General features: G+C 35.5%; 1 protein-coding gene across 11 annotated transcripts in view; it reads right to left on the reverse strand.

Annotated features, from left to right (window-relative positions):
* Positions 1 to 8,663: 8,663 nt before the first annotated feature.
* LOC141389763 (uncharacterized) overlaps positions 8,664 to 14,830 on the reverse strand; it is a 282,798-nt gene continuing 276,631 nt past the window's right edge. For 6 of the 11 annotated variants that reach the window (XR_012409167.1, XR_012409164.1, XR_012409163.1 and 3 more), the window contains one exon: positions 9,413 to 9,652. Coding sequence is in view for 6 of the 11 variants with exons in the window: in XM_073961774.1 (XP_073817875.1) it covers positions 9,490 to 9,652 (163 nt within the window). In the remaining 5 variants the exon portion in view is untranslated. Of the gene's footprint in view, positions 9,653 to 14,830 lie in introns of all 11 variants that reach the window. The other 5 variants (XR_012409161.1, XM_073961773.1, XM_073961778.1 and 2 more) reach the window with 1 other exon arrangement.

Raw genomic sequence — 14,830 nt, forward strand, 5'->3', positions numbered from 1 at the left:
TATGCCGGGGCGATTTGTATGGAAGGGAAAAAACCTTAATGGGCCCTTCGCGTTTCTAATTCCTGGGATTGAATTGAGCAAAAAGTCCACTAGAGCATAGGTCTACGGTGAAAATCGAGCCTCCCGATTTTGACTTTAAGTTTCTTATCCACTTTTTTAGACATTTTGGCATATAACAGCCAAACCATTGAGATTTTCGATCGACTAAAGGACAAAAGTTGTAGCCAGGACAGTAATTAAGAATTCTCTAATACATCGCAAAAGCTTTGGTATGCTCCTTCAGGCAGTTGTAGCCTTGAGAAGGTGCAAACACTTCGAAAAATGTAGATAAATGGCACTGTGCTACAAAAGTTGACCAGAAAAATATTCAAGCGTTCTGATGCAAAATTATATCGTGTTGGGATCCATGGACAACGACAATGCCTTTAGTTCGTTGGTGTCACTTCGTTTTAGTTTTTTATAACGGTAAAAGTTTTCTTACAAAGGTTTCTTACGTTTTCGAATTTAAACGGACAAATCTTCTTTCTTCCACAACGGATTTCTATTGATCCTTCTTCCTTTTAAAGGGATGAATAATATCTTTCGAACATGTTATTAATTTTTTAGATCGGTTAACAAATGGCTAAGTTATAGTGGTTTAAGTCTGAAAAAAACCGCACAAAAAAACTATAACTAAATTTCTCACAATATGATATAATTTTGCATCAGAACGCTTGAAAAATTTTCTGGTCAACTTTTGTAGCACAGTGCCATTTATCGACATTTTTAGAAATGTTTGCACCTTCTCAAGGCCAAAACTGCCTGAAGGAGCGTTCCAATGCTTTTGCGATGTATTAGGGAGTTTTAAATTACTGTCTTGGCTACAATTTTTGTCCTTGTGTTCGATCGAAAATCTCAATGGTTTGGCAGTTATATGCCAAAATGTCTAAAAAACGTGTTTAAAAAATTTAAAGTCAAAATCGGGAGGCTCGATTTTCACCGTAGACCTATGCTCTAGTGGACTTTTTTGCTCAGTTCAATCCCAGTTATTATATAATCGATTTATTATTGAAATTTAATATAATCTTCCATATCAGAAAATTCTACATACGTCAAATACATAAATGTCGTCAAATCGCGATATTTTAAGCGTTTTTTTTTAACATAAATACAAATAAATGATTGTTAAAAAAAACTAAAATTAAACTTTTTCTTTATAAAAATGTTCAAAAGGCATTTAGAAATCTTAGTCGGTGCAGAAAATTTTTTCACCAAATCGAACTTAAACACGCGTTTTCGTTATCCGAACAATATTCTGCATATGGTACTGGCGTGATATTTTTTGGTTATAGCCCTACTGTATATATGTGTTAAAAAACTTGATTTTGAAAGGGAGCAAGCTTTATCTTTATACATATCAATGTATCATATCATATACATATCAATTGACTCTACCAAAGAGTCAAGCATCAAACTAATGGCTTTGGTACATGCACATCCTCCTGTAGAGACCAGCAAGGTAATTTGGTAACTGATACAGATAGTGTACTCAGGATATGGAAAGAACATTTTTCAAAACTGTTGGTATCCAGTAGCAGCGTAGACGACGAAGATACCACAATCCCAATCCCAGAAGATGGTATTGAATGTATACCGCCCAGCCAAGATGAGGTACAGAGAGCAATAAATCGGCTGAAGAATAATAAGGCAGCAGGTGCCGATTGCTTACCAGCCGAGCTGTTCAAAACAGGAGGCGACACGCTGATAAGGTGTATTTATCAGCTAGTTAGCACCATCTGGCAGGAAGAACGAGTACCCGACGATTGGAACCTGAGTATCCTGTGCCCCGTCCACAAGAAGGGAGATAAGACTGTATGCTCTAACTATAGGGGCATAAGTCTACTCCCTATTGCCTACAAGATCGTGTTAGGGATATTGTGCGAACGACCAAAGCCTTTGGTCAACGAGATAATTGGACCATACCAATGCGGCTTTAGACCCGGCAAGTCCACCATTGACCAGATATATACCCTGCGGCAAATCCTGGAGAAGACCCAAGAGATGCAGATCGACACCTACCACCTTTTTGTCGATTATAAAGCAGCCTTCGACAGCCCGCTGCGTTCAAAGGTATTCCAATCCATGTCTGAATTTGGTATCCCCGCAAAGCTCATCCGGCTTTGTAAAATGACTTTAACTGACACGAGGTCCTCAGTTAAAATAGGAAAGAACCTCTCCGAAGAGTTTGGTACCAAAAGAGGTTTCAGAAAAGGAGACAGCCTTTCATGTGATCTCTTCAACATCCTGCTGGAAAAGGTTATACGAGAAGCAAACGTCAAAAGAAGTGGCACAATCTACACCAATAGTCACATGTTACTTGCTTATGCCGATGATATAGACATGGGGACGATCAGTAAAAGAAGTAACTGATACCTTTATGAAGATCGAAGGAGAATCTGCTAAAGTGGGTCTGGCGGTAAACGGTGAGAAAACCAAGTTGATGGTGTCGACGCGCAATGCGTCCATTGAGCTCGGACAGACGGTGGAAGTTGGTTCCTATAATATTGAGGTAGTAAAAGACTTCGTCTACCTCGGCACCTCCGTAAACACAACAAACGACATCAGTTGTGAAATAAAAAGAAGAATTGTATTGCCCAACAGATGCTACTTTGGTTTAAGTAAGCAGTTTAAAAACAAAGCCACATCTCGTCAAACAAAAATAACACTCTACAAAACACTGATACTACCCGTTCTGATGTATGGCTCCGCAGCCTGGTAACTTGCGCAAGCAGACATGGCAGTGCTAGGTGTGTTTGAGAGAAAAAATTTTCGAAAGTTCGACGACGCATGAACCACGAGCTGTATCTGCTATACAACGACACCAATATTGTTAAACGTATCGAGACGCAGCGATTGCGTTGGCTAGGCCATATCATAAGAATGAGCGATGATGAACCCGCTAAAAAGGCGTATAAATACGGACCGCTTGGCGGTGCACGCAGAATTGGCAGGCCAAGGAATAGATGGCGCAAACAAGTGGATGATGAGATGAAAAGGCGCGGTATTCCAGAGTGCGAAGCAACAAATAGAGAGAAATGGAGATATTTTCTTAGTTCGGCCTATGGAACAAATGTTCTGTAATGGGCCAGCTAAGTAAGTAAGTAAGTATGGACGTGCCCCGCAAAATCGATTTATATGGAGTTATATATACCCGATAAAAATTATACTGCGACCCACGAGAAAAATTTTAAAATGATTATAGACATGACCCTAAACTGCAGATTTCAGACAAACTTAGAAATTTTGTGTGGGAGGTTCCCTACATGATTTAAGTGCGAAAGAAATATTGCGATGCGCATATGTTGGTTCAATGTCAATCACTCCACGTTGACCAACGTGGATTTTTTTGAGCTTTTGAACTATTATGCGAGGAATCATGGTCTTGTCCACGAAAACCACGAAAAAATTGCATTTAAGCAAAAATTATGAATTTGAACCTTTATGTAACTTGATGTACGTTTGGTCGAAGTTTAGTGATTGCATAGCTTCGGCCAAATCGGATACTCAATACGTAAGTTTTCGTGCTCAACAGTTATTTTAGTTGGTTCCGGCAGGGTTGTTTACAGCATTTGGGACATTATCTGAAGTATTGTGTGGGAAGAATGCGAAGAAATTGACCGATATAGTCCATAATCGAAGCTGACCTATGTTCGAAAGAAATATTACGATGTGCGCTCCAACCAACCATACAGAAAGGAAAAGGGACGGAGATCGTCAAATCGACTTCAAATTGTCTGAAATTGTTTTTCGCCTGTTTTCATCAATTTTCATCGTACCAAAGTGTATATTAGGGATATAACTTTTTGCACTTTTTTGCAAATATCAAAAATACCACCACATAGCCGTGTAGAGCATGAAAAACTATTATGAAAAAAGGTGTAATTTTTTCTCTATCGCGAAAAAAGTTTCCGCACCAAATGCATTGAAGTTCAGTAATGCATTTTTTAATTTTAGCTGTTATGACAACATATTTGCTTTTAATTAAATTTTTTATTTTTTTGTAATCTAATTTAAAATCATTACCAAAGCGTTCTGGACCAATTCGTTCTCAAATCGCGCCATTTCGGAGCATTTTATGAATTTTTGACACTATTGCAATTTTTGTTTTTTCTTTATAAACTCGTGAATTTTATGTTTATATTTATTGTACCTATCGGACAAGAGAATATGGTGTCATTTGCAACAAATTCGCGAAAGTTACAGACAGTTTTTAATGACTTTGCCTGTAAGAATTGTATTTTTTTCTATGAATATTTATTCAAACAAAGCAAATTTAAAATTATAAGTAGAAAAAATATCAAAAGGGTTTTAGTAATTACAGTCGGCGCGGAAACTTTTTTCACCGAATCGATCTTAGAAACGCGTTTTCATTATTAGGACAAAATTCCCCACGTGGTACTGGTGTTGTATTTTTGTAAAAAACATATACGATTCTCACAGGCAAAGTCAACAAAAACAGCCTGTAACTTTCGCGACTTCGTTGCAAATGACCCCATATTCTTTTGTCCGGTAGGTACAAAAAATATAAACATAAAATTCACGAGTTTATAAAGAAAAAGCAAAAACTGCAATAGTGTCAAAAATTCATAAAATGCTCCGAAATGGCTCGATTTGAGAACAAATTGGTCCAGAACGCTTTGATAATGATTTTAAATTAGATTACAAAAAAATAAAAATTTTAATTAAAAGCAAATATGTTGTCATAACAGCTAAAATTAAAAAATGCATTACTGAACTTCAATGCATTTGGTGCGGAAACTTTTTTCGCGATAGAGAAAAATTGACGCCGTATTTCATAATAGTTTTCCATGCTCTACACGGCTATGTGGTGGTATTTTTTTGGTTATAGCCCTAGTGTATATACCTTCATTAGAGTGTAGAATATTGTTGCTAAAATCCTCAAAATATCTTAATCGGGGCATAGCCCATATTGGAACTTGACCTGACTATAAAAAAATCACACAAAAATATATCAATCAAAATATAGCTCAACGATTGTAGAGAGTAATTACAACACGGAAGGTCATAGTTAAGAGGGGTACTAGAAAACTATTAGGCCTAGGCAACACGCAGTGTCGGCAGGCGTTATTTGACTTTGTTTTGGAAAGTTTGACAGCTTGTAGCCTAAACGTACTCATGACAGTTTGACATACGACCATGTGTTGGGTTCTTTACAGTGGCTTGATTGAGACACCTACAAAACATGATTTTTGAACGGTTTCACGGCATCTTCTGGCGACTAAAATCGTTGGCCATGCCTTTTTTCTTGATTTGCTCAAATGATCAAATGAAGTCATTGGATCTCCATTCAGGGTCGCATGACCAATCAATACCGCGTTTTGTCTGGTCAAACAGGTACTGGTTTGAATCGATGTGCGAGAGCTTCCATTGTTATGATGCAGAATGATTCGTCTTCTCTTGTTCGTTTTTCGAATTTCTCACAAGATTTCAGGCAAACAAATTGTAGTGTAACACTGAGAATTGACCGTCCTACATTTCTCAAGCGACCATTTGCTTCGAAGGTCTTCTTCCATGAACAACTTTCGTTGGATTTGGCTCGCTTTCGAAGACCCAAATGGTCGATTCCTGTTCTGTTTCGGGCTTCTAAGCATAGATTCAAAATTCGTCGTCTGTGACGATCTTATAAATGTCGTTTGAAGCACCGCGATTGTTTTTTTTTTCACAATTTCTTTGCACCAATCCACAAGAGCCTTTTTTGAACGATTGATCAATTTTGTTGCATCTAGCAAGAAAAATCCATATTTGCAGCCAGTTGTTCATGCAATATCAAATGTTAGTTGGTGGAAGAAATGCCCAAGGGTGCCTCTATCTCACGTTATATAACATGGCTATTCTGCATTATTAGTTCTCGAACGGCTTTATTTTTTTTTTTTTTTTTTGCAAAACGGCCGATTTTGGGCTACCCTCACGACCTTCGCCTTTGGCGATTGTCGGCCACGATTGAATTCATTAAATCAGTTTTTCATAGTGCTATAGGATGTTCCTTTATCGACATACAAAGATTTAATTTGATCGGTGACCTCTTGCCGTGATTATCCACGTCGAAAGTTGTGAACAATTATCGGACGTAAATGTTCACAAGTAAATTTCATTTTTTTGCAAAGTGATTTTTCCATTCACTTTAAACAAACCAACACATGGACGAATGTGAAACTATCCTAAGTACTCTTAGGCTAAAAACTGTCAAACTTTCCAAAAAAACATGTCAAATGACGCCTGGCGAGTTGTTGCCTAGGCCAGTTTTGTAGTTTCCCTCGTACCAGCAAAAAAAAAAAAAAAACACATTGCCAAGTAATGGGTTTTTATAGTACTTTTTGGTAGTCGTAACTACTTACAAAACACCCTACTAACAAGGGCATGTTGCACTGAATAACTAGTTATTCTATAACCACTAGAATAACAACTTATTCTATGGCCAGTAGAAGTTGATAAATACGCCGAAAACATATGTATGTACTATTTTTAGAAGTTTGAGGTGGAATTTGTTTTCAATGTCAACACACTTCATATTTTTATTTTATTTTGCTCTCTGCTGGATTTGATCATGCGAACTTGTAGTCGAACACACTGCACAGAATGCCACCCGTCATGGAAAAGAAATGTAGAGGAGCGAACGAAGAAAGGACTCATGGCAATCTTTTCCTGTAATAACTCCATTGGGAAAAGCTGGGGATTGAGATAAGAACTGAAAAATTAAATGTAAAAAATTTTTGTTTTTATTACATTTTTAAATTTTGAATTTTGGCCTGTCATAATAATTTTTTTTGATAAATACTCTCATTTGTTAGAGATGGGGCAATTAAAATGGGAAAATGGGAAAATTAATTAAATAATTTGTAATTTGACTAACAACGAATAGAGAGACAACTACCGTCAATAAGATCAAGAAACTAAAACACTGTTTGTGCGTTTTTACAATTTGGTTTCAAGGACATGGATTGTGGATTATCTAAAGACAAGTCTTGAATTTTTATCTATTTTTTTCAGAATAAACTTTATATGCGATTTTTTTTAAATATATATCAAAGGTCATTATAAGGAAGGATCCTTCCTAATTACAGATAACACAAATATTTCAAAAGCAGTATGAATGGAGCGCACAACATCTTCTGTATGAATTCACAACGAAAAACCATCAATGTGATATTTATAGTATCCAATCACAACGACAATCTATGTGAAAATTTCATTTGGAACATTTCTTTCTTTAACAATATTCCCAAAAAATAACGAATTTTGCTAGATTTTGATCCAGTATGGAATTATGTAAAATTAACAGTCCAGAATTAAAACATATAATTTCATCCTAATATATATAAATTTGTAAGCTAATTTTTTTAAGGAAATAGTATACATAGATATATGGTTTATTTTGAAACTCATAGTGAAATTTTGTGTAGAATTTTTCATCTTTTGACACTTTTCACCTGTAACCAAGTTTCATATTACTTCCTTCTATCAACTCGAAAAAGAAGGAAAATTTTTTGATCAAAAAAATTGGGAAATATTTTCATGTTTGTTTCAGCAAACTTGATACTGATATTTTCATGCTATAAAATATAAATAGACATTTCAATTCTTTGGTGACCCATAGTGAAATTCGACGAAAAATATTTTTGCCTCTGACATTATCTCTCTAAAATTATGTTTTGTGGGACAATTTTGAATAAACTCAGATGAAGTCCGACTTTAACCCTAAAACGTGTTTTTAATTTTTAGAGATTCCTGGCGACTAGACAAGAGTTACAGATTTGGTGTATTCTGAGACCTATAGTAAAATTTTATGGCAAACAATTTTGTAAAATATTTGGATTTGATACGATCACATTTTTAAGGAATTTTTAAAAGATTTTCGAAAAAAGAACAAAAAGACCCCTTTGATGAACCGCATGAGAGTTAAAATTTTTAACAAAAATATTTCCCACACCCTTCTTAGTAAAGTTATCAAAGACACTATATACCTGAAATGCAAGGATTCCAAGATATCTAAATTCGAATATTTCGAAAAATTTAAAAATGGGCGCAACTTGCCCCGCCTATTTTGGTTACTTTCCAACGTAAACTTTAAAAACGCCGATACACGTGTCTCATATTGTTAGCTCTACTTTCATAATGTACTCGGTTTTTCCCATTATTTTGAAAAAAATTGAATTTTGTTGTACAGTGTTCTAAAATGTTCTTCTACATGTATGTGACCCTATTAGGGATTGGAAATTCAAAATTCCATTTGAGACGATAAAATGGCATAATATATAACCACCAATTGTTTTTTGTTTTTTTTTTGTTTTTCATTTTTCGAATACATCTTAACTCATTTACTTCACACCTTTTCCCCATACAATTAAACCAGAGCATTACGATATCCATACAAAGTTTTCCAAAATAGAAATGGAAGAAAATAGTAGGGCATAATATCAAGTGGAAGATGAGAATTTTAAAAATTACAACTTAGTACATAATTAAATTGATTTTGTTTTGGAAGGCTTATGATTGATACCACATTGCGGGTATATAATACAATTATAAATTAAATTATTACTAATTTTGTTTTTTTGGTTTTCATTTTGTTATGTTAATTCTAAGAAACAAAGATTGAAAGTGTCTTTTTCTTTTGGTATTGTTTTATTGTGTTTGTATGTGTAAGTATTTGATATTTTTAATTTAATAATTCTATATACAAATAAATAAATTATGCTACTACAATTAGATTTATTTATGTCATTTTTAAAATAACATTTAAGAACATAAAAACACCAACAATTAGTTTATTATTCAAATATTAAATAAAAAGTTTAAAAGTCAAATGACTTAGTTTTCATTAAAAAAATTAAATTTAATAATTATTTAAATGTGTTTTGTGTGGATGTTTGTGTCTGTGTGTGGTTTAAATCTCACTCTTTATCACGTGTAAATATTTAAAAAAAGTAAGTAAAATTTAAAAAAAAAATTATTTTAAAATTAATTTAAAAATATATATGACTAGTTTTACACAAATTTGGCATTGAACTTCATTTAGAGCCTTTTATCTTTGACAATAAAATTAAGTATATCATAGTGTTGTTGTTGTTCTTTGGGCTTTAATGAAACTAAACAATTGAGACTAAATGTCATTTGAATCGTTTTAAGATTTTGGCTTCTTGTTTACAGAGAAATGCTTTTAAAAATTAGTATTTGTTTTAAACTTATTTTTACTAAGTTATGTTTTTTCACTGGCCATTGTTACTGAGAATCGAAACAAAAAATTGATAATTAATTAATTTTTTGCTATAATGGCGATTGTCATTTAACTTTTTTGTTCTACACATTATCTATTTAAAGTTCTATGATTTTATTTTCAAATTTTCTTTTAGGGTTTTTGTTTGTAGGAATTTTGGATTTTCTTGAAATTGTTTGTTTTTAACTCTTTTTTGGGTTTTATTAAAACTTTTGTTATGGTTGTTGTTGCTGCTGGGACTGTTGTTGTTGGTTGTGATGCTGTTGTTGCTGTTGCAGGGCATGATTTTGATTATTTGTAATTTGTACCGAGGTTTCATTGTCCGTAACACGATGGGTCTTCATGTGGGCACTGCGACTTTTAATTTTATTGAATACTCTGAAAAGAAATGAAAAGCAGTTTTCGGAAAGAGAGAAAACACAAAGAACATGAATTGCTAATATTCTGAAATAAATAATTTATATTTAATTTTAAAGTAGAGTATTTTTTTAGTTCAAGAAAGCTTTTTAAACACAGCATATGTTTTATTAGCATGCGTTAGAAAAATAGATTTGCCAATTTTTATACATCTATCAGGCGTATTCATGCTTACAGTAAGAATTTGATAAGAGTTCTACTGTTTTGGGTTACTTATCTGTGTCTTGTTGCAATTTGAAAGGCGTGGACAGAGAGCAAGTGATAGTAGAAAATATTTCCGTTTTTGTTAGAAACGAAACTTAAGTGAAAAGGAAATAAGTTTAATGAACGGTGAAAGGAAAGTAAAGGACATGTCGAATGTGAATAAATTTTAAAAATAAGGAGGTCAAAACATGTCAGTGTCCAAACGTAAATTTGAAGATTATTCTCCATTTTTAAAGAGGAACTATATTTTGCAATCCTGGACTGGACTGGAAATCTTTCCAAAGAAATATTTTTCAAAGAGAATTTTTTAAGATAAATAGTGCATTTTAAGGATATTTCTTTCAAGGATTTGCTGTGGATTTCTGCCTATATTTTTTAAAGCGTAGTCATGATTTTTAAACAATATTTTTCAGGAATTAGTCTAGGATATTTAGAACATTTCGCAAGGACCAATCGTAGATTTTCTAAGAAAAGTTTTCAAGGACAACTTTTGTTTTATTTTGTTCACGAACATGTGGTGGATTGTCTAAAGAGAGTCCGGAATTGTTCAAATATTATTCTCAATGGCAATTTGTATACCCTCAGTCTTTAGGCTATCGAAGGCAAATACACTTTGATAAAATCAAACATCATAATATTTCTCGCAAACTTAAATCAATTTCAAAGATGGAGTATATTGAACAGCTGCAGCACATCCCTAACAAAAGTTGAAATTTTGCCTTTAAGTCCAGTTTAAGGGCTATTCTTGGATTGTTTTGAAATGAATATCGAAAATAGTCCTTGTGATTATAACGATATAAATATTTTTTCATGGATAACTCCATATTTCATTATGACAAAATAAAATGGCTGCTTGTAGTCTAGATTCGGACCATTCCTCTTCAAAAGTGCAACAATTTCGAGTTTTAAAACTAGCATCGTTTGTGATCCTGACAATAAAATATTAAGTAGTCTTTTTGATATTCAATGCAACGTTATAATATTAACGTTAGAGAATCCATTTTAGTAAGATTTCGCTTCACTTCCTCAGGTTCCAGAATACTATAACTGTCAGGCCAGGGGATCATTCAAAAAAATTATGCCGTATGATATAATTAAGATCTTATCGGATCTTAATGTCCACCTACTGTAGGTTAGGTGTTATTGGATTTATATGTCAAATATCAAAAGCATACGGTACATTACGCTCCTTTGGGATTACTTAGACCCTTCACAGAAGCATTCTACTTGAAAACAAGTGAGAGAAGGCTATAGTCGGTACGGGGCCGACTATGTGATACCCTACACCACTACCTCTGTGCATAATCTTTTCACTCAAAAACATTTCTTTTAGGGAGATGCGAAAGTTTTCACCAATCTGGCTTTTATACCAAATGACTTAAGGCGAACTGAACCAAAATAATTAATATTTAATTTTATATTGGACTACTATCGACATCACCAACATCAATATTCTTCTATCTCTGTGAGAAAATTTCGTGATGATCCGATCAAAATTCCGACCTGTAGTGTGATTGCAGAAAAAGTGGAAAAAAGGGATGTATTACCGACTATTGCGATATCGCTATTATTTGACCATCTACGCCAACCTACTTTGCATAATTTTAAAGATGGGATTTTCTACTTTCTTAGTCGGGCTTTGCTTTTAGATGGTCCCAACCAAAGGTGTGATATGCGTCGTTATAACTAAAATCGCAAAAATGAAAAGTTGGGTTCTATTAGCGACTATTGCGATATCATCGTTGTGTGACCGCCTACGACAACCTACGTAATATCGGTTCAAAGGCGATATTTTCTACTTCCAGTGCCAAGTTTTGCTTTTTATATACCCCTTATAGACGCTGAGATATTTGCTTTGGAATAAAATGTAGACTTTTTCTCCAAATAACTTTTTTGCTTATTATCCGACCATCACCAAAATCAATAGGCTTCTTCACCTCCGGGACCCCCATCAACACCCAAAATTTCGTGACGATCCGATCAAATTTGCGACCTGTAGCGTGATTTCCAAAAAAGTGGAAAAATGGGATGTATTACCGACTATTGCAATATCTCCGTTATTTGGTCACCTACGCCGACTTGGATGCATCATTGTAAAGATGGGATCTTCTACTTTCATAGTCAGGCGTTGCTTTTGAAAAGTCCCTAACCAAAGCTGTGATATTCGTCATTATAATTAAAATCGCAAGAATGAAAATTTGGGTTTTATTTGCCACTATTGTAATATCTCCTTTGTTTGATCACCTACGACAACTTACATCATTAGAAAGGTGATATTTTCTACTTTTATTGTCAGGTCTTGCTTTTGGTATACCCCATATAGAAGCTGAGATATTCGCTTTGGAAAAAAACGTTGTCTTTTTATCCACATAAGTTTTTTTGCCCATTCCGACCCCATGAACATTATCCGACATCAAAATCAATAGGCTTCTTCCCCTCCGGGACCCTCATCAACACCCAAAATTTCTTGACGATCCGATCAAAATTGCGACCTGTAGCGTGATTACAAGGTTTAGATGGACAGACGGACAGACTGACGGACGGACACACATAGCCAGATCGACTCAGCTCGCCGAGACATTCATTTTGGTATATATAGAAGTATGGGTCTACGACCATTATTTCGATGCGTTACAAACTTTTTGGGCAAAACCAACTTATAATACCCTCCCCACATAGTGGTGTAGGGTATAACAAGTAAAAAAGTATCAGTCAGCTTTGCCGACAGAGATATACCCTCAGCCTGGTCGTATGAACCGACAAAAATGTTGATTAGGATTAAAGTTCAAAAAATTTGCGGAAAAGGTACTTAAAGGAATGGACCGACATAGACCATGGGGTGACACAGGGGGGTTTTTACACCCTTGGGGCTGTTTTCTCAAGAAGTATGGACTTGCCCCTGAAACAACTTTTACCCTCGTAACTGAGGCAGCGAATGTAAGTTGCTTCAACAAAAATCAAGGTGATTCAATAGCAGGTCTTAAAGTGAACTTATCCAAACTTGTGTGTGGGAGGTACGGGATGGAGTGGACAAATTTAGTCCATATTCGACCCTGATCTATATCTGGTAGATATTATGAGAATGTGTAAAGTATCGACCAAATCGGTCACTCCCATCAAGAGTTATCGTGCCCACAATTTTTCCGAATATTTTTGAACTTTTGTGGGGTAGGTACCTGAAGGAGTGGACCGATATGGCTTATCTACGAACTTAAACTAAGTTTGGAAACAATATTACGAAAGCCAAATTTTGGCCGGAATCGGCATTTTCGTTCGAGAATTATCTTGCGCTTCCACCCATAAACATGGTGTCATAGGGTTTGTTTTTCAACTTTCAGGCTATTTTTTCAGGAAGTATGGACTTGCCCCTGAGGAAACTTGTACCTTCGTATAGGGGACAGTGAATACAATATGTTACAACAAACACCAAGGCGATTCGAGAGCAGGTCCTAAACTGTACTTTTACGAAATTTTGTGTGGGAGGTACTCGAAGGAGTTTACCGATTGAGTCCATACTGGAACCTCATCTAAGTCTGGTAGAAATTTCATCATGTGCAAAGTATGGACCAAATCGGTTACTTCCTTCAAGAGTTATCGTACGCACAAATTTTCCGAACATTTTCGAACTTTTGTGAGGGAGGTACCGGAAGGAGTGGACCGATATAATCCATCTTTAAACTTGAACTAAGTTTGGACAAAATATTACGAAAGCCAAATTTTGGACCGAATCGGCAGATCCGTTAGAGAGTTATCTTGCGCTCCAACCACTACCCACGGTGTCATAGGGTTTTTGTAACTTTCAGGCTATTTTCTCAGGAAGTATGGAATTGCCCCTAATGAAACTTTTAGCGTCGTATAGAGGACAGCGAATACAACTTGCGTAAACAAAAATCAAAGCGATTCGAGACAAGGTCCTAAACTGAACTTTTCTGAAATTTTGTGTGGGATGTACCCGAAGGAGTGGGCCGATTGAGTCCATATTGGAACCTCATCTATGTTTGGTAGAAATTTCATAATGTGCAAAGTATGGACCAAATCGGTTACTCCCTTCAAGAGTTATCGTACGCACAAATTTTCCGAAAATTTTCGAACTTTTGTGGGGAGGTACCGGAAGGAGTGGACCGATATAATCCATCTTTGAACTTAAACTAAGTGTGGACAAAATATTACGAAAGCCACATTTTGGAACGAATCGATTGATCCGTTCGAGAGTTATTGTGCGCTCCAACCACTACACACGGTGTCATAGGCTTTTTTGTAACTTTCAGGCTATTTTCTCAGGAATTATGGACTTGCTCCTAATGAAACTTACAGCGTCGTATAGAGGGCAGCGAATACAACTTGCGTAAACAAAAATCAAAGCGATTCGAGACCAGGTCCTAAACTGAACTTTTCCGAAATTTTGTGTGGGAGGTACCCGAAGGAGTGGACCGATTGAGTCCATATTGGAACCTCATCTAAGTTTAGTAGAAATTACACGATGTGCAAAGTATGGACCAAATCGGTTATTCCCTACAAGAGTTATCGTGCGCACAAGTTTGACGACAATTTTTGAACATTTGTGGGGGAGGTACCTGAAGGAGTGGACCTATATGGCCCATCTTCGAACTTAAATCGAATCTGGACAAAATATTTCGATACCTAAAATTTGAACCGAATCGATTGATCGAGAGTTATCGTGCCAGACAGACAGACAGGTAGACAGACAGACGGACGGACATTGCTAGATCTACTCAAAATTGTCTGAAACGGATATCGTACAAACATACTTGGGGTCTAAAACCATTATTTCGATGAGGCACATTTTTGGTCGTATCAAAGTGTAAATACCCTCTTTAGCCTAAAGGCTGAGGGTATAAAAAGATAAACCCCCATCAGAGCTCCGATTTGCTCGTTTTTACTCGCGGGTGGGAGTACTCGAAGAGTGCGGGCAAA

The sequence above is a fragment of the Musca autumnalis genome, unplaced genomic scaffold (assembly GCF_047663935.1).
Source record: "Musca autumnalis isolate F117 unplaced genomic scaffold, ASM4766393v1 scaffold_1, whole genome shotgun sequence".
Lineage (NCBI taxonomy): Eukaryota > Metazoa > Arthropoda > Insecta > Diptera > Muscidae > Musca > Musca autumnalis.